At 46.4% G+C, this 19,409-nt stretch overlaps 1 protein-coding gene across 6 annotated transcripts in view; it reads left to right on the top strand.

The window, feature by feature from the left end:
• Window positions 1-2,490: 2,490 nt before the first annotated feature.
• The window catches only part of Dis3l (DIS3 like exosome 3'-5' exoribonuclease), a 34,648-nt gene continuing 17,729 nt past the window's right edge, over window positions 2,491-19,409 (top strand). The window contains exons 1-8 of one of the 6 annotated variants that reach the window (XM_030244206.1): window positions 2,491-2,901; window positions 4,262-4,415; window positions 6,607-7,489; window positions 7,910-8,081; window positions 12,979-13,107; window positions 14,326-14,461; window positions 18,010-18,186; window positions 19,194-19,272. In XM_030244206.1, coding sequence (XP_030100066.1) covers window positions 13,088-13,107; window positions 14,326-14,461; window positions 18,010-18,186; window positions 19,194-19,272 — 412 coding nt within the window. In that variant the 5' untranslated portion in view covers window positions 2,491-2,901; window positions 4,262-4,415; window positions 6,607-7,489; window positions 7,910-8,081; window positions 12,979-13,087. Of the gene's footprint in view, window positions 2,902-2,943; window positions 3,014-3,120; window positions 3,347-3,436; window positions 3,606-4,261; window positions 4,416-6,606; window positions 8,082-12,978; window positions 13,108-14,325; window positions 14,462-18,009; window positions 18,187-19,193; window positions 19,273-19,409 lie in introns of those variants that run through there. The other 5 variants (XM_011242700.2, NM_001001295.2, XM_006510982.4 and 2 more) reach the window with 5 other exon arrangements.

Below are 19,409 nucleotides of genomic sequence, written 5' to 3'. Positions count from 1 at the left end.
TTGAAGAATAGCACACCTCCTCCGCTGGCTGTGTGGTCATGTGACTAGTTCTGGCCAATGGCAAGACCAACAGCATTTCTTCCAGGAAGAGTTATTTGTTGGTGTGAGGCTTTCTAGAGGACTCTCTCCCCTTTTTCCATTGAGCAACAATGTTCCAGAGAGATTCCCCACTCCACTAGCCTGGATCCTACAAAAATGACATTCGGTACCCATGCAGCACCTTGACCTAGACACTGAGAATTTTTTAAATTAATTTATTGATTTGGGGGGACTCAAATTTCAAGATAGGGTTTCTCCCTGTAGCTCTGGTTGTCCTGGAACTGGAACCCATTCTGTAGACCAGGCTGGCCTCAAACTCAAGAGATCCTCTTGCCTCTGCTTCCTGAATGCTGGGATTATAGGTGTGTGCCACCACTGCCCAGCTAATTAATGTATTACATTTTATGTAAAGTCAATCTGTGTTGTACAGCAGGTACCCTTATCTGCTGAGACATCTCACTAGTGAAGAAACTGATTTTTTTTTTCAAGACAGGGTTTCTCTGTGTAGCCCTGGCTGTCCTGGAACTCACTCTGTAGACCAGGCTGGCCTCGAATTCAGAAATCTGCCTGCCTCTGCCTCCCAAGTGCTAAGATCAAAGGTGTGAGCCACCACTGCCCAGCGAAAATTTTTTTAAGTTTTATATTTCTGTAACATAAATTAGTTTATTCTGCCTGATAGGCACTTTTTTGGTCCAGAGGTCTCAGATGGCAAACAAGACAAACCACCCACCCAACCAAGCAAAAGGGCCTGGCTTATTACAATAGGTCATCATCATTTCTAAGAACTAAGGAATCATGGTCCTCAACATAATGGATAAAGCCAGGCCTGGGTGCATGAGAATCCCAGCACTTGGGGGGGGGGGGGTAAGTAAGAGCTCATGGCTAGCTTCAGCTACATGTCCTGATCCTGTCTCAAAAAGGCAGAGAGAGAAAGGAGAGGGTGTGAGGGGAAGAGAGGCTAAGTACCAACTAAGCTACAGCCTTATTTTAAATACTGATAAAAATCAACTCTCAATAAAACTCTAGCTATGCTCTATTCCTTAAAGGGTGGTTCATTTGCAGACAATTTCTAGCTACAAAGTGCTGAGGAGAGATATTAAGGGCAGATTAGTACCTAATCAAAGTCGTTCTTCCAATCCATAGCATCAGTGGCTTAAAAAAGATAGGAAGGGAGCTGGGGAGGGATTGGTGGACAGTTATCTAAGGCATTTTTTATGTAGAGAACAATTTTGGCTACTCACTGTCCTCTGGTCTCTCTGGAACTGACTCCTGTATTAGACAGGGAGAGCCTCTTTCACTGTGGAGAGCTTTAGGGACTCTCCTTGCACTGTCTGGTGCCTGTTTGCCAGCTCTACATTATTTTCCTGTTTGTGCAAGTCTACCTTGAGTTTCACCAAGTGATTTGACACAGAGATATGAGGAGGAGGAGGAGACCATGACCCTTTAGCATTCCCTTAGGGTGAAATGAGAGACTGGTCCTGGTTTATTTCAGCTGCGTTGGAAGAACCAGGTGTTTCCAGCCAACTGGGCCAGCCACATTAACCAAAGGTTGCCAAGCAGTAAATTCCTTTGGTGCAGGCGCTCTCTCTTTTATTCACCAGTGACTAGATGATGCTTAACCTGCTTTGAAGTTGAGCAGTTTCTAGCTTCAAGATTGGTTCTGAAACATAATAACTAGGTATCCTTGGGCACTTAAGCTCCCTTAATGCAGCCTCACAGCCTATAAAATGATACAAATAAACACCCACTCCTTTGATTTAAGGAAGCTAAATGATACTCTTGCTCCAGTGGGCTCAGTGCTTGGAGAATCCAGGGTGTGTGGTCTCCCAAGATACCGTCCTTTTTGTCAAACACTACAAGCACAGTACTTAGAGATCATGTCAATAGCGGCTCTAAGAAGTCCTTTGCCCGAGGCTGCCAGCGCTATAAAAGTTGTAGAGTGTTTACCCCAGAAGGACTGGTTTTCATTTTATCTGTAGTGTTTGAATGTTTACGTGTATTAAAATTTAAAATAAGCATATTTTTGAAGAGGAAAACCGGTTTGGCCAGCAGGGTTACCAGCTTTTTTGCTGAGCTTTTCAATTCTTTCAGATACTGCAAAAACAAGGACGAGAAAACTCTACAGTTATTACCTCTGGTTTTTGTTTTGTTTTTTGTTTGTTTTTTGTTTTGGTTTTTCGAGACAGGGTTTCTCTGTGTAGCCCTGGCTGTCCTAGAACTCACTCTGTAGACCGGGCTGGCCTTGAACTCAGAAATCCACCTGCCTCTGCCTCCCAAGTGCTGGGATTAAAGGCATGAGCCATCACTGCCCGGCATTACCTCTGTTGCTATGGCAGCCCTTCGCACACGGGCCTGTGGGTAGAAACAAAGTAAAAAAAATAATAATAAAAATAAAAATAATAATCCTTTTACACTCGACTCTTAGACTACCTGCCACATCCTACCTTCACACCCGAGGATTCTTCGGGTGAAGTTTATCTACACTTTTCCCGCCCGGGGACAACTAAGGCACAGAGAGGAATAAAAGGCGCGAGTAGGACTGGGCCCGGAGGATTCTCAGCCCTGGCTAGGTCGCTCCCGGTAGCGGTAGCGGGAACGTGAACGCTGCTGCCTGCCCGACCAGGCCCGAGGGGCGGGCCTCAGGCCTCGGTCTCGCCTGAGCCTGCCGCCTGCCGCCCGCCGCCCGCCGCTTCCCGGCCACAGTGCCGGGCGACGCCGCCAGCATGCTGCAGAAGCGGGAGAAGGTGCTGCTGCTGAGGACCTTCCAGGGTCGGACGCTGCGGATCGTGCGTGAACACTACCTGCGGCCCAGCGTGCCTTGCAACAGCCCGCTGTGCCCGCAGCCTGCCGCCTGCCGCAACGGTCAGAGCCGGGGTGGACCGGGAAGGCCCGGGCGGGAAGAGCGAGGGAGGCCGGAGCCGGAGAGGGAAGCCGGGGCTCGGAGAGCGAGAGAAGCCGGGACTCGGAGAACGAGGGAAGCCAGGACCAAAGGAACGAGGGAGGCCGGGGCCTGACGTAGCGAAGGCTGCCGGGCGCGAGCGAAGGGACCTGAGGCCTGAGGAGCGAGGGTGGCAGAGGCCCAAAGAGCAAAGGGAATCCCGGCCTGGCGTCGCGATGGCGGCGGGGCCCTAGTGAAGGAAGCGGGACCCAAGGAGAGAGGAGAGCGGGAAGCTGAGCAGCGAGGGCGGCTTAGCGCTGGCATCAAGGGCGGAGCCAGACCCTCGCGGACTGTAGGCAGCCGGAGCGAGCATAACCGTCTGGGCTCGGCGGTACTGGGGCAGCCGGGAGCGGCCCTGGAGCGTCCCCGGTGCGTCCAGTCTTCCCTCCCAGTGGCCGGCACAGGCAGGACCGGCCTCTGCAGCCTCAGGGGCGCTCCTCTCCGGACCTGCCTGCTACAATAGCCGGGCTAAGTGGAAGAGCCTGCAGGCACCGGATGCTTCGGTTTTTCCAGGGGGACCTAAGGGCGTAGGCACCTCCTCCTTTCTGCCCGAAAATGCTATTGGCACCTTACTCCTGAGCGTATTACGCTGGCTGGACATTTGACATTGCCTGCTCTGCTCCTGCCAGTACGCAGACCCTCCAGCTGTTTGTTACCCCTAGTGGGAGATGAGCGTGAGGGGGTCTTTTCAGAATACATGATTGAGGTCACAGCTTGACCAAGGTGTCAGTTGAGTGGAAGCCCATTGATTGAACAGCGCATCCTTTTTAGGACGTTCTCCTCAACCCTAGAACCGTGTAGCCGTGTTAGGAAGCTTCAGACCGAATAGCCTTGGAATTGTTAGATGCTTACAAGGGGTCAACACACACACACATGTGCACTCTTGCCCTTACATATATATACACGTGTGTATATGTAGATAGAGATATAATGGATATGTAAGTAGCCAACGCAGTCAGTGCTCATGCATGTCTGTGATGGCTTAGTAGAAATTTAGTTTCTTCCAGGGACGTACTTGTTTTTAAAATATCATTCTTTCGAAGAAGTGCTGGCTACAACATAAACCATGTTGGGCTTGTATTTAATCACAGCTGAGGGGAGGGGGAGCAATGGAGCTGAACTTTGAGCCTCCACCAAAGTAGATTTGTCTTGTCTTTTAAAAACTTCAAGGTGAAATTAAGATGAGAAGTTATTTTGCACACCGGGAGCACTGTGACATTGAAATAGTCATAAACCAGGTTTGAAAATGTTACCTAATGGCTTCCACTCTGAATTATGTTTCAGATGGGAAGCTCCTGGCTGCCGAAGTCACTCATTACGTGATCCCAGACTGGAAAGTTGTCCAGGATTACCTCGAGGTTCTGGAGTTCCCGGAGTTGAAGGGAGTTATTTTCATGCAAACGGCCTGTCAAGCTGTGCAGCACCAGAGAGGCCGGAGGTATCTGTTTTGCATTATTTATTTATTTATTTATTTTCAGTACCGGTTCCCCTGCCCCCTTTAGAAAAGGTCCCTTGTTAGAGGGAAAGAGGAGGAATTCATTATTTTGTCAGAAAGGATTTTTGAAACTAATTTGGTATTCTCTTTGCTGGTGAGGAATGTAGTAACATTTTATATGTGTGCTTCAACACCTGGCCAAAAGATCTGACTGTAGATCAATAAACTGCTGGGTCCCCGGGATGTACATAGTTAAGATTCTATGGTGAACTGGCTTCTGGTTTACATTTTCATAGGTAGCACTATTATTTCTTCCTTTTATTTTTGCTAATAATATATAGTATTTAATCTTATTCATAGGTACATTGTTTCAGGAGCATTCCTTTCTTTGGAAAAGAATACTTTTAAATCTTATCTTCCTCTATTGTAGAAGCAAACTGTACTTACCGTGATTTATTCAACGAAATTAAAAATAGCTCTTTCTGATTTTTAGATTAGTCCTGTAACTATCAGCCATAGTAATTGTATTTGCTGAATAAAACATTTCTAATTGGACCAGTTTAAAATACTCACCTTGCACCTAAATGAAAGAATAATTGCCCCTTTCTGTGCAAATTTCTTAGAATACAGTTTTGCTTCATTTAATATTTGGAAACTTTTATGAGAATAGCATGTTAGAATTATATACCCAAACCCTCAACACCCCAAGGTATTTAACAAGCAGAAACTGGATTTATTCTGTTTTTAAGATGTTTTGGTTTCTTCAGCTTTTGGTAGTAAAAGGTAAAGTTTTCTTTATTTGTGTATGAAAATGATAAATTGTCCTGATGCTTAGTTCAGAGAAATATACATTAGCTAGAATGTACGTGGGTTTTTTTTTCAAATTGAATATTTTAAAATGAGCTTGAAGTTGATTTTATTCAGACACAGACATATAGATGTTTACACACAGCCAGGTTTAAACACTGCTGCAGGTGTCGTATTTCAATTTCTTTTACTAAAATCAATTTGTTGTTACCATTCAGCTCGCTCACACACAGCAAGCCTCTTCAACCTCTGTTTTCTAAAATGTTTTTAATATTAGGATTGTTTTGAAAACCAATTCCTGGGACAACCGAAAGCAAAGAGTTGGAATTTAAATGTCCTTTCTCCTGAAGGTTTCAGTAGTTAAGTTGATGAAGAGCTCCTGCTCTTGGGTTTCGCTGTGCTTTTCTGTGTCTACAGGGAAAGCAAAAGGTGAAGAATTGGCAAGTAGGCCCCACCTTTCTGATTTTTCATTAGAGGAGCACTTTGTCAGCTTGCACTGTACTGTTGGTGGCTTTAAGGTAAACCAAGTGCCAGGATACAGGCTTACTCAAATGCAACGATATCAGCCCTGTTTCTAGCAGAAAATGTTCTCCTGATACCCAGGAGCCAGGCCTGGTGGCAGGTACCTGTGATCCCAACAACTGTAAAGTAGAAGGTTCAGGAGTTCTATGTAAGTCTCAGCTATACAGAAAGCTTGAAGCCAGTACAGACTACATGAGACTCTGTCTTCACAAACAAACATGCATAATTGTATTGGTATTTAGCTATAAATCTATTTATACTCTTTATGTTTAAGTACTTAATAAGCTTTAAAACCAAATTAAACCCTTAAATTTAATGAACAACACAGTATTATAAAATCATAAATATATTACCTTAGTCCCTTGGTTTATAAAAGGAACTGCTTCTAGGATCCCAAGACTACCAAAATCTGCAGCTGTTCAGATTCCAGCTATAAAATGGCATTGGGAGAGCTGGAGAGCTGGCCCAGCGGTTAAGACCATTCGCCTTTAATCCCAGCACTCGGGAGGCAGAGGCAGGTGGATTTCTGAGTTCGAGGCCAACCTGGTCTACAAAGTGAGTTCCAGGACAATCAAGGCTACACAGAGAAACTCTGTCTCAAAAAAACCAAAAAAAAACCAAAAAAAAAAAAAAAAGACCATTTGTCGCTCGTGCAGAGGACCCCGGTCTGATCCCTCAACTACAGGGTGGCTCACAACCATCTAAAACTCCAGGATCCAATGCCCTCCCTCTTCTGATAGCTGTGAGCACCAAGCATTTTCATGCTCTCTATGTACACATTCAGGCAAAATAGTCACCTATAAAATAAGGCTAATTTAAACTTTTAAAAAACAAATCAATAAATAAAACTGTATTGGACTGACAGGGTGGCTCAGCATGTAAAGGGCTTCGCACCAAGCCTGAGGACCTAAGTTCAAGCCTCGCTCAGTATCCACACGGTAGAAGGAGAAAGCCAACTCCCTCAAATTGTCCTCTGACCTCCACCCGTAGGTGCCCTGTGCCATGCCCATCCTCCTCCAAGAAGATAAGTATAATAAAAATTGCTTTAAATAGCATGGTGCATGCAAATAATCTTTACTCGGCATCTTGTAGGCTCTAAACCATCTCTAGGTTACTCAAACACCTAGCCCAGCCCAAGTGCTCTGTAAGCTATTGTCATACTGCATTGTGTGAGAAACAGACAGGCAAAAGCATCCATTCTTCGTACAGTCAGATCTGTTATTTCTAGATGTTTTCTATCTCAATGCAGTGCCCTCAGGTATAGAACATGAGCGCACAGGGGACTGGCTCCCAGGCAATGTGATGGATGGTGTTATTTTAATGAAATGAAATGATCAGAGTTGCATTTAACAACAGAGAGATGTAACCTGTAGTCCTGTTGTGTGGTTTTATATTTTGATCTCAGGAATACCAATGCAGAGAACGCCTGTTCTCATACATAAGCCGGAGAGAACAGCTGAATGATGGAAGTCTTTGATTGTTGAGGATAAGCACACACCTGTCACCAGCAGTCCTCACTCGATGACTCTGCGAGGTTCTCCACACCATCATGCATTCAGATGTGCATAGGCTCATCCAGATGTTTATCCAGAGAGTGCTAGGACTGCGAACACAGCAGGAAACAATAGATCCAGTCCTGGGAGAGGACAGACAAGCTCAGGGAATCTACCAACAGATGTAGAGCCAGGCCTGTAGCAGGTGTTCTGAAGTACCAGGACATGGCTTAGCAGAGCCCCAGCAGAGGGTCGGTGAGTGAATAAGGGGGGCTCAGCTGAGTGAGCTGCCTATAATGAGCACTTGAGGAGGAGGAGGCCAGGCAAGGGAAAAAGCTTTCTAGGAAAGGAGACTTCTGGCCAAGCATCCACGAGGAAGAGATGTGGTCCACTCTAAGAACTGAAAGACACTAGGTCAGAGGGAAGGCCTCGTGGGCTTTGGGGAGGTCGAGGAAGGATTTTGTGCAGGATAGCATGGTATCAGGTGCTTGTTTTAAGAGTCCTGGAGAAAGGAAGGAGGCGGCTGTGGCTGTGGTACGACGGGGTGTTGCATTAGCCTCTTTTGAATTACTGTAACACAACACTTGAGGAAGGTCACCTTTCCCCTTTGTATAAAGCCACCAGCATTCAATCCTGGGACTCTACTTAATGATGTTGAATCCTAACCCTTCCCAGAATCAACACCTTTGTGCGCAGGATCTGATTGACTTTCCACACTGAATATCTCACAAAGGGATGGAATTTCAGTGCAGTAGAGAACACATTCAAACCATCTCCAAAACTATAGTGAGGATGCTGGCAGCTTAGACGTGGATGGAAGTGGGTGTTCCCAAGACCTGTTCAGTAGGTAGGAATCAATAACATTTTCTAAGTATGTAACCATGGGAATTGAAAGTATATCTGTAACCATGGGAACTGGAAGTACATCCATGTTGAAACTGAAAACACTACAGATATTCCTAGTGGATTCTTTTTATTTTAAATGTTTAGAGTGTGTGTGTGTGTGTGTGTGTGTGTACTCCAGTGTTTGTGTGTGTGGTATGCGTGCCTTGAGCATGTGTGAGTGACAGCACACAGGTTGTCAGGTCTGCACAGTAGATCATTTTATCTCCTGAGCTCTCTCACTGGTCTTACCTAACAACAACCCAAGTGGCCTTCAACTGATAATATTTAAGAAAACATGGTACATCCATAAAATAGAAAATTACTCAGCTATAAAAAGGACTGAACATGTTACCACTTAGATTGACCTTGAAATCATTATACTAACTGAAAGAATCCAGCTATATACATATATACATAAAAAATTTATATGTTGGAGCCAGTAAGATGGCTCAGGCACTTGCCACCAAGCCTGACAACCTGGGTTTAATCCCTGAAAACACATAGTAGAAGGAGAGAACTAATTCCTATAAGATTTCTTCAGACCTCCACATTTGCTCTACACACAGGCTCATACACACATTAATTAAATCAACTAGCCTAAAAAAGTTAATCATATATTTTTATTATACACAGATCCTGGGGTGTCCGAGGCCTCTGAAAGAGCAGCTCTGATTTTAGTCAGCACTGCAGACAGAGTGCTGTATTAGCCGGTTTTCTGTTACTGTGGCAAATATACCTGAGATCACGAACTCACAAAGAAGAAAGGTTTATTTTCACACATAATTTGATAGGTTCCAGTCTGTGATCTGGAGTTTTAGATGGTGGTGAACTTCCCTGAGGTTGAGGGATCAGACCCGGGTCCTCTGCACAAGCGACAAATGGTCTTAACTGCCAGGCCAGCTCTCCAGCTCTCCCAATGACATTTTATAGCTAGAACCTGAACAGCTGCAGATTTTGGTAGTCTTGGGGTCCTGAAAGCAATTCCTTTTATAAACCAAGGGACTGTGGTAATACACTTATGATTTTATAATTCTGCCAGCCTGAGGTCAGTCTGTGGAACACAGCTGTCCTCTGACCTCCATGCACGAGCATGCGCCTGAGCACAAAGTAAATAACTCTAATTCTTTATAATTCAGATTACACACGACTGTTGAAATACTCCAAAATGCAATCCATAAAGTCCGTGAAAGTATTGGCTACCATGACTAGAAACTTAAACGTAATGAAATTGTAGACACCTGAAAGTAGGACTAGGAGCCCCACGTGTGGCCTCTCAAAGCCTGGCAAAGACAGGCTCTGCTGAGTTTCCGTCTCCAGTTCTTTTTGCTAGCCCTTCGAGGGTATCACCAGCAGGGGCAGGTGTTGCATCTGTGGGCAAGGGCCCCCATCAAATAAAAACCATAAGAAAGCCATCAGGCCCGGCATAGTGCCACCTTGCAGTCCCAGCGCTTGGGAGGCTGAGGTGGCAGGCTTGCTTGGACCCAGGAGTTCACTGCTAGCCTGCACAACGTAGCAAGATAATATACTTCTCCCTCGCGGCCCCAGCCCTAAAGTTCAGTCTAATGAAGTTACTTTAACCATATTCAGGAAATGGCTTGAAACATTTAGTTGATAAAAGTTTGGAAAAAAATCTAAACCTGTCTGTGGAATTTTTTTTGTTTGTTTTCAGTAAGACTGAAATTTTTGTTTTAAGAGAATCTCATGTAGCCCAGGTTGGCTCAAATTCCTTGTAGCCAAAGATGACCTTGAATGTCTAATCTTCTTACGTCTCATGATCAAAGCTGTGCTCCAAGTCTGGCCTAAGACTGGAATGGCTGCCACTACTCTGTCCAAGTGCTATAAGCTTCTCTGTGCTGGCTTCACCCAGGCTGCCGCCACCTGATTCCATCAAAAACACTGCAAAGCCTGACTAACAGAAATTATGACTGTATTGTATGTGCGCACTACTAAATTATAACCACAAGCCTACACATCTCCAAGAAGCCCCGACTGTCACACTCAGAGTAATTCACTGCTGAGTCCCTGTCTTCCCCATCGGCATGCTCCTGCCATTTGTCCATTTCCTTTATCTAGCTGACAATTGGAAGCACACAGAACCCTCAGAGTGGACAGAGAGAACCAAGTCCACGGGTTGTCCTCTGCCCTCCACGTGTGCTCTGTGGCATGCACACACACACCCCCATCATACACACACAATAACGTTAAGTACAATTTAAAATGAAGGTAATGCCAGATATGATGACATGGCTTTTAATCCCAGCACTTGGAAAGCAGAGGCAGATTCAGCTGTGAGGTCAAAGCCAACCTGGTTTACATAGGGAGAGCCTGTCTCAAAAAAATAATTAATTAATTAATAAAGTGAAGGCAATGTGTGTGTGTGTGTGGCTGGCAGAGGTGACAGGACTCTGAAGGTGGCACTTTGTTCAGGCCCCAAACCTTGGCCTTGCATCAGTGCTGACACAGGTGCTGAGCCTGCCTTCCTCTTGGCCCTGCTATGGGTTGAGTGCTGAGGACAGTGGAGCAATGTATCCCCACTCATCTCATTCGGGCTGCTTCTCTGCCTTCCTTCCACTTGTACCTGGCTGTCCTGGAGCTCACTGTGAAGACCAGGCTGGCCTCTAACTCACAGACAGACAGACATCTGCCTGCTTTTGCCTCTTGAGTGCTGGGATTAAAGGCATGTGCAACCATGCCTGGGTGAGAACTTGCCTTAGAGAAAATAAAAATTGGTATTTCCTAGTTTAGAGGCAGTGTGTCTGTCGGCACCACTGTGTGCTCCACTCGAGCTCAGAATTCTTCACCTCCCCACTGAAAGGTTGTACAACTTCAATATCACTTCTCTCTCCTTGACCCCAGCCCTAGTAACAAGGCTACTTTCTTCCTCTGTGTATCTGCTCTAGATGCCTTACATAGCTGAACCACAATGCCCGTCCTTTTGTGACCGGCTTGCTTCACTCACCCTAGTTCATGGTTGGGACAGCATGTGTCAGAATCCCTATTTCTAAGGCCAAGTAATAGTGACGTTGGATCATTTGTTTCTTGTCATTCAGTTGTGTCCTCCTTTTAGCTGCTGTAAACGGTGCCACTGTGAATGCGATTGCCCAGATATCTGTTTGAACATCCTTTTTGTTTGTTGGGTTTTATGTTTTTATCTATTTGTGTGCTTATTCAGCAGGGTTCAGGGTTCACCCCAGGGCCCCTGCATGCTAGGCAAGTGTTCCACCCTGAGCTATATCACGAGGCGCTGGTGTTCTCTTTTGGACGTGTACCCAGAAGTGGGCTTACTGAATCACATGGCAGTTTTGGTTTTGATTTTCATCTGGTCAAAATAGCTGTTTTGCTCGCTGTAGTCAGGCCTCTGCAGGTGTGGGCCTGGCCTGGCTAGATGGTGTCTCCGAGGGCATTCAGTACAGTAATGTTCACCCTTCCAGCCAAAGGACTGGCCTAGGAGGGTGGTGCACACTTGCTGAAGGAAGGATGTTAGCCAGAGTGATCATTTGTCCACAAATAACCAGAGTGACTACAGGTCTTGGGTGGGATTACAGCACTGCAAAACCAACAACCCAACCAATTCCCTTTAAAATAACTGCCTAAACGCTTCCTGTAATCTCTCAGTTACAGGCTGTAGGAAAACTCCTTCTTAGAAGCTGACCCATGGCAGACTTGCTGTTTGGGCATGGAACTGGCTCACATTGCCCGAAGGCTCTTGACTGGGAAAACTTTCTGTTAACTGTCTGACAGATGGGTCTATTCCTACTTTATTAAATCATGGAGACTGCATAAATATAATTCACAGATAAACTCTTAAACTAATTTACTTTACATGACCTTTTCTAGGCCTGTCAGATAACAGGAAATGTATTAATACTTAAAAATACTGTTTCCCAACAAAGTGGGAACCAAAAGAAGGCACCAAGCTCTACTTGCCTCTGTGTACTACAGCTGTAATAGGGCAGATCGTGTAGCTATGTAGTAAAATGGCCAGGCGTCTCTGAGGGAAAGCAGGAGAAGGAGTCCAATTAATCTGAAAACTAATTAATGAGCCTTCCCCAAGTGCTGGCAACTAACAGGCAAAACTGAGAGCCACTGACAGCAAGCACACCAAAGCCAATATGAATCAATGCTTTACAGGTGTGTGTGCATGCGCCATCAGTGTGTGTGCGTGTGTACCAGAGCACTCATGCATGCCACAGTGTGCATGGAGGGCAGAGGACAGCCCTGGGTACTGGTTTTTTTTGTTTGTTTTTTTTTTTAAAGAGTTATTTATTTATTATATGTAAGCACACCATAACTGTCTTCAGACACCCCAGAAGAGATTCAGTTATCATTACAGATGGTTGTGAGCCACCATGTGGTTGCTGGGATTTGAACTCAGGGCCTTCGGAAGAGCAGTCGGTGCTCTTAACCACTGAGCCATCTCTCCAGCCCTGGGTACTGGTTTTTGCCTCTCACTTTGTGTCAGACAGCATCACTTGTTGAGCGCTGCACACCCAGGCTGGCTTCTGGGGCTTTTCCCGTTTCCATCCCGCGGTCTCCCAGCCTGGGCACCGGGATGATGTGTTCTCACCTGGCTTTCCTTGGGTTCTGGGGAGTTTGGACTGAGGTCCTCATGCTTGGGTGGCAAGCACGTTTACCTGCTCAGCCGTCTTCTCAGCCCTTATTTTGTCTTTTCACTGTCTCCCAAACCACCCTCAAACTCATGGTCCTTCTGCCTCAGTCTCCCTAGTGCTAAGATGTTTCTTGGGTTTTAAACAATTTATCTCGCACTCTGAAATGTCTCATCTGTTTTGATCCTTGGCAGGAGTTGGCAGGAGATGAGTACCTGCTGAGTTAGATTTATTCTGTCCCCTGTGTTGCAGACAGTATAACAAACTGCGAAACCTCCTGAAGGATGCTCGCCATGACTGCGTTCTCTTTGCTAACGAGTTCCAGCAGCACTGTTACCTCCCCCGGGAAAAGGGGGAAGCCATGGAGAAGTGGCAGACCAGGTGCGCCCCGACTCACGCTCTTCATAGGGTCCTCTTGAATTTCCTCATCTGTGGCTCTTTGGAATTGCTGTGTACTATCCAAAGCACGGCAATAACTCTTCTAGGACTGTGGTCAACACTGAAGTGGCAATGTTTTAGGCGTGGCATCTGAATACACAATTGTTAAACTCGGGATTGCGGAGATGAAGGTCCCCAACCTGAGACTCCTAGACCAGAGAAAGGGCTGATGGGTCCTCCCAGTGTTGTAGAAGGTTTGACTTTGCCTTTCGATGACTTGCTCAATTTAATGTCCTCAGCCAGTCTCACTAAATTTCTAGAAAATGCAGTGACTTAATTTAGGCCCGCCCAAAAGTACACTGCTTGCTTCACACTTGGATGTGGGGTACTTACAGAAAGTGGCTCCCCAGAGCAGGAGCGGAAGTGATGCCAGTAAGAGGGGGGAGCAGTGGAGGTTGTGAGGCTAACGTGGGCAAGGAGGCTCAGCCGGGCCTGCTAGGGGCTTGAAGAGGCCTGGAGAACTCCTCACAAGGTAGCCCAAAGTAAGATCCCAGGCACTTAGCTAAGTGCCCCAGGTGTAAATTCCAAGGGTCTTTGGGGTGGAGTGTTAAGTGCCATAGCCCTATAGAAAGGGAGACAGACTGCAGAATGGACCTTACAAATACATGTGTTTCACTGTGAATGCAGGATAGTCCTGAGCCAGTTCTCCAGACCCACACCAACACTCCCGTTCCTGGGGATATCCAGGCTTATCGTGTAGCTGAAGCTGGCTTTTCAATCAGGGGATACTTGTTCCTCCTCTTCCATAGTCATTTCCCATGTGCCCTGTAGCTCAGCCTCCAGTTAGAAAGTGTCACAAAGTGACAGAATGGGAGAACTGAAAATGGTGCTCTGGGGACTGAACTTCTAGGAAGGAGAGATGGGAGGTGATTTCTGATTACATTTTGTCTCACAGAGGGTCCAGCCCCTGCCTATCTAGAGTAGATACCCAAGAAGTATTTCTTGTGGAAAGAGAGAGAGAGAGAGAGAGAGAGAGAGAGAGAGAGAGAGAGAGAGAGGAAAGAAAAGGAAAGGAAAGGAAAGGAAAGGAAAGGAAAGGAAAGGAAAGGAAAGAAAAGAAAGATTGGTTAGCTATATGGACACAAGATGACAGTGTGACAAGTGTGACATCTGAACAGCAGATGTTGTGCCTGGGATGCTCACCACCCTCTGCTTTCCCAGGAGCATATACAACTCAGCGGTTTGGTACTATCACCACTGTGAGGACAGGATGCCCATCGTTATGGTGACAGAAGATGAAGAGGCCATTCAGAAGTATGGAAGTGAAACAGAAGGCGTATTTGTCATTTCTTTCAAGGTATTTCCAGTGGCACGTGTGTGCACACACACATGTAGATGGACACACACACATACACAGCCCTTCAGTCTAGATCCTTTGGCAACACAGAAAAGAGAAAGTAGATTTCACACCTGTAATCCCAATACTAGAGGTGCTGAGGCAGGAGACTTACTGAAAGTTTGAGGCCAGCCTGGGCTACAGAGTGAGAATTTGTCTCATAAAAGAAGAAAGGGGAGCTGGGTATGGTGGCACACACCTTTAATCCCAGGCAAAGGCAGGCAGATTTCAGGGCCAGGATGGTCTACCAAAGTGAGTTCCAGGACAGCCTGGACTACACAAAGAAACCCTGTCTGGAAACAAAAAACAAAACAAAACAAAACAAAAAAAAGTGAGGAAACAACAGAAGGAGGACTGTAAGAGAGCAGGAGGAGGACTGTAAGAGAGCAGGAGGAGGATTGTGAGAGCAGTAGGAGGACTGTAAGAGAGCAGGAGGAGGACTGTAAGAGAGCAGGAGGAGGACTGTAAGAGAGCAGGAGGAGGACTGTAAGAGAGCAGGAGGAGGACTGTAAGAGAGCAGGAGGAGGACTGTAAGAGAGCAGTAGGAGGACTGTGAGAGAGCAGGAGGAGGACTGTAAGAGAGCAGTAGGAGGACTGTAAGAGAGCAGGAGGAGGACTGTAAGAGAGCAGGAGGAGGACTGTAAGAGAGCAGGAGGAGGACTGTAAGAGAGCAGGAGGAGGACTGTAAGAGAGCAGTAGGAGGACTGTAAGAGAGCAGGAGGAGGACTGTGAGAGAGCAGGAGGAGGACTGTAAGAGAGCAGGAGGAGGACTGTAAGAGAGCAGGAGGAGGACTGTAAGATGGCATACTGGGACCAGGCAAGGTGACTCAGTGGTTTGGAGCACTTGCACTTGTTGCTCTCACCAAGAACCTAGCTTTAGTTCCCAGCACCCACACGGACCTCCTCTGACTTCCTCAGGTACCAGGCATGCATGTGGTGCACATGCATACAGGCATGTAAAACTCTCATACACATAAAGGAAATAAGTACATCTTTAAAAAAAAAAAAAAAGCAGATGGTCTATAGCATTATTGGTGACCAGGTGGCCTGACTCTAGCAAATTCAGGCTGACTCCTGAAACTAAGAGAAACACAGATCTCAAGAGCAGCCCAGCAAACCTCTGCTCCCAGTAAACTGTGTTGTGTGTGTCATATGTTTGTATTGTGTGTTACTGTGTTGATGTGTGTGTGTGTGTGTGTGTATGTGTGTGTGTGTGTGTGTGTTAGTATTGGGGTTGAACCTAGGGCTCACCATGCTAAGCTTGCACTACCACTGACCGATACCTGCAGCCCTAAGTCATATGTGTTTCCACGGGTGATGCTGGTATGCCGGTGGTGGGTTAACACTAAAGTTGCCAATGGTCTTAGTTTTTGCCTACACAATGGTAGTTTTATTTGTTTCTTCCTCATTAACAATAACCACCATGTTTCCGTGGTAAATACATTCCTTAATAGTAATATAAATAAGTGTGTTATTTCCTTCAATTCTTGAACAACTCAGTGAGGAGAGCCAGTAGCCCATCTGAATGAAGCACGAAGAAACTAAGTCCCTGCCCACGGGCCTCTGGTACTAAATAGCAAAGCTGGAATTGGTCCCTAGAACCAGGTGCTGAAGCTTTGAGCCACTTGTTGAACTGCCTCCCAGATTTCTGTCTGCTAGAGATATACAACTGCTAGCAAGCCAGCACACACAAAGGCAAGCTATTCTAAATCTAATTTCTCTCCTTCTTTCTTTCCCTCCCTGCATATATGTATGTATGTATGTGTGAGTGTATATATGTGTGTGTGTGTGTGTGTGTGTGTGTGTGTGTGTGTATATACACTCACACACACAATCTGCTTTTTCCCCCAAGGCCGTGTACACCAGACAGACCTTCCTGTGTAGGTAAGGATGACCTTGAACTTCTGCTTTTCCCATGGAAAGTGGAGACTTAAGTGCCAGGATTACAGGTGTGCACCACCGCTCAGTTTATGTAATGCTGGCAATCAAACCCAGGGCTTCAGACATTCTAAGCAAGCGTCCTACCAACTGAGCCCCTTCCCTAGCCCCGCAAGCCAGTCTTGAGTGTCCGCCCCACCCCCTACTCTTCCACATGGGACTAGAGTGTGAGCAGGAGCAGGAGCCCTAGATGGGGTTAAGATGTGACACCATTTATATGAAGGCTGTCGGGTCACAGGCATGGCATTTTATCAGTGCCAGTGGCTTCAGACTGTCAAAGCAACACTGTCTTCCTATCTCTTAAGAACCTTTCAAGAGATCAGGTGACTGTTAATCTCTCCATAGATGGCCAGTCTCGCCTGTCTGTCCAGTCGACCAATCAAATCTACTAGCTGATTGCTGTTTTTCTAATGCAAAAACCAAGACACAGCTGCCATTACCCTGTCAGGTTATAGACTGTCCAGCTTGATTTTGAATTGTAGATTCCATAAGGGTTCCCGTGTGCATGAATTGCTAAAGATTTGCCAATAGAATTTTCTTGACTGTGCTATAAAAATGTGTTCTGGAGTGCTAGAGAATTCCAGGGGCACCAGATATTAATGACAGTGTCACTTGTTTTTTCTGTTGCAATATATCATGTCTTGTTCCCGCAGAGGACAGTTGACTAAAATTACATTTTTCTACTTTTTTGAGAATTACGTTTCTTTGTAGTCCAGTAGTGTAGGACAGTTTTATTTTGTAGAGCAGTTCTTGAGCAAACTGTGTGACCAAGGGCCCCATAGAGGTTAGTGGCAGCAGGAAGAGAGACTGGCAAGCTCGGATGAGCAGGGACAGAGTTTTCTTTGGGGATTTGAAGTTAGATACAAAGAACCAAGATGATAAATTCTTCATGAAGAGGTTGTTTCCTAAGAAAAGCATGGTGCTAAGTGACAGGAGCAGAGTCGCCATGCTCACGGCAGTGTGCACAGACCCTTTAGGGGACTCTACATTAACAGAGGTGCTGGCCTCCACAGAAGGCTGTTTTTCTCTCCTTGATAATTTGAGAGAAGAGGATGTATCTTAGCCTTGGTGGCATGTGTAAGAAGGTAAACATACAAACTAGGAGATTGTTCTGTATGTCCTCTGTAGACTATCCTGTGCAGAAGGGAGATAGATGGAAAATCAGATTGGTGTGTGTGTGGTGGTGGGGGGGGGGTGTGGGGTGTGTGTGGTGGTGTGTGTGTGTGTGTGTGTGTGTGTGTGTGCATCTGTATGTACAGATGCACACACAGAGACCAGAGGAGCACACTGGATGCCTTGTTTTATCTCTTCCTTCCTTATTCCCTTGACATGATTTACTTACCCTGAAGCTAGGTAAGCCAACACACCCCAGCAGGCCTCCTGTCTCCAAGTCCTCACTGCTCCACACAGGCGTTACAGGCATATCTGTAGCCACACCACATGTTTTATGTAGGTGCTGGGGTTTGAACTCAGGTCTTCATGCCAGTGTTCCCACCCTCTTGGTTTTGCGGTGATGCTGAGATAAAGACTCAGCATCTGATGGTGTCTCTTTGTGCCATTACTAAACGCAGAATTACCTGGACAACTTCTGGCCAGATTTGAAGGCTGCCCACGATCTCTGTGACTCCATCCTTCAGTCTCGCCGGGAAAGGGAGACTGAGAGTCAGGAAACCCATGGGAAAGAGTACCCAGAACATCTTCCCCTAGAAGTACTGGAAGCGGGCATCAAATCTGGACGCTACATCCAGGTAAGGGTGGCAGCGAAGGGCGGGTGGCAGCAAAGGGCGGGTGGCAGCAACGAACAGCATAGTTTCTCTCTTCTCAGTTGGCCTTCCACTCTGGGCTCCAAGTCCAGTGCCAGGCCACAGGACAGGCTTGAGTAGGCAGAGCTGCCCAGATCAAGGCTGTTTGGGAGCCATTTCTCTATAATCCTTAACAGTCTAGTTCTAAGCTGCCCAAGTGTCACACAAGTATACCGGTAGCCTTCCGTCGCTGGCAGAGGCATACAGTTTTGCATGAGGGTGTGGAGGTGACAGCAGCAGCAGCATGCTTATCAATTAATCTTTACTCCTTTGCCACTTCCCTGCCCCTCTGAAGAAAGGCCTCTTTGCGATTCCCCAGGACCCAGAACCCCGGGGCTACTGGGAAGAACTGTGATACAGTAACTGCTCAGCTGTGACTGCTTTACCCACACTCATTTCCCGTCCGTGTATGGCGTGCATGGCCGTGCGTGGCCGTGCGTGGCCGTGCGTGGCCGTGCGTGGCCGTGTGCTGCCTTGAGTGTCCATCGCAGTCAAGATTCAGAACTACTTCGCCGTCTTTTTTTTTTTTTAAGAGTTATTTAATTATTTTTTTGCATATGAGTACACTGTAGCTTTCTTCAGACACACCAGAAGAGGGCATCAGATCCCATTACAGATGGTTGTGAGCCACCCTGTGGTTGCTGGGATTTGAACTCAGGACCTCTGGAAGAGCAGTCAGTGCTCTTACCCGCTGAGCCATCTCTCCAGCTGAATTGTGACAACTCAGACGTCTCTCACGGGGCCGCAGCTTGTACGCACCGTGCTGAATGAAATTAAGCCTTGGTCACAAGCATGCCCAGCCCTGTTCAAGCTAGAAATGTATTCTCAAGAAAAGAAACCATAGTGGTTACGACAGGGATCACAGTCTGCTAAGAATATGATCATTTCATAATGTTTTAAACACTGTGTCAGGAAAGAACTTTGTTTATGCTGACTTTTGCTTACAATTTTAGGGAATTCTGAATGTCAACAAGCACAGAGCTCAGATTGAAGCTTTCGTTCGCCTACACGGAGCCAGCAGTAAGGACTCAGGTCGGTGCCACCCACATTTCCAGGTCACCTTTCTGGTTCTGACGTTGTGCAGTGAAGAAAGTGTGAACTGTCATGCAGCCCTGTGTACACTGGGCTTGTAGATTTTAGGGGGGTTTCCCCCTACGTTTATGTTATCT

Source organism: Mus musculus, chromosome 9, assembly GCF_000001635.26.
Source record: "Mus musculus strain C57BL/6J chromosome 9, GRCm38.p6 C57BL/6J".
Lineage (NCBI taxonomy): Eukaryota > Metazoa > Chordata > Mammalia > Rodentia > Muridae > Mus > Mus musculus.
The sequence above is the reverse complement of the archived record's forward strand: the minus strand, read 5'-3'. Positions and strand labels throughout refer to the sequence as shown.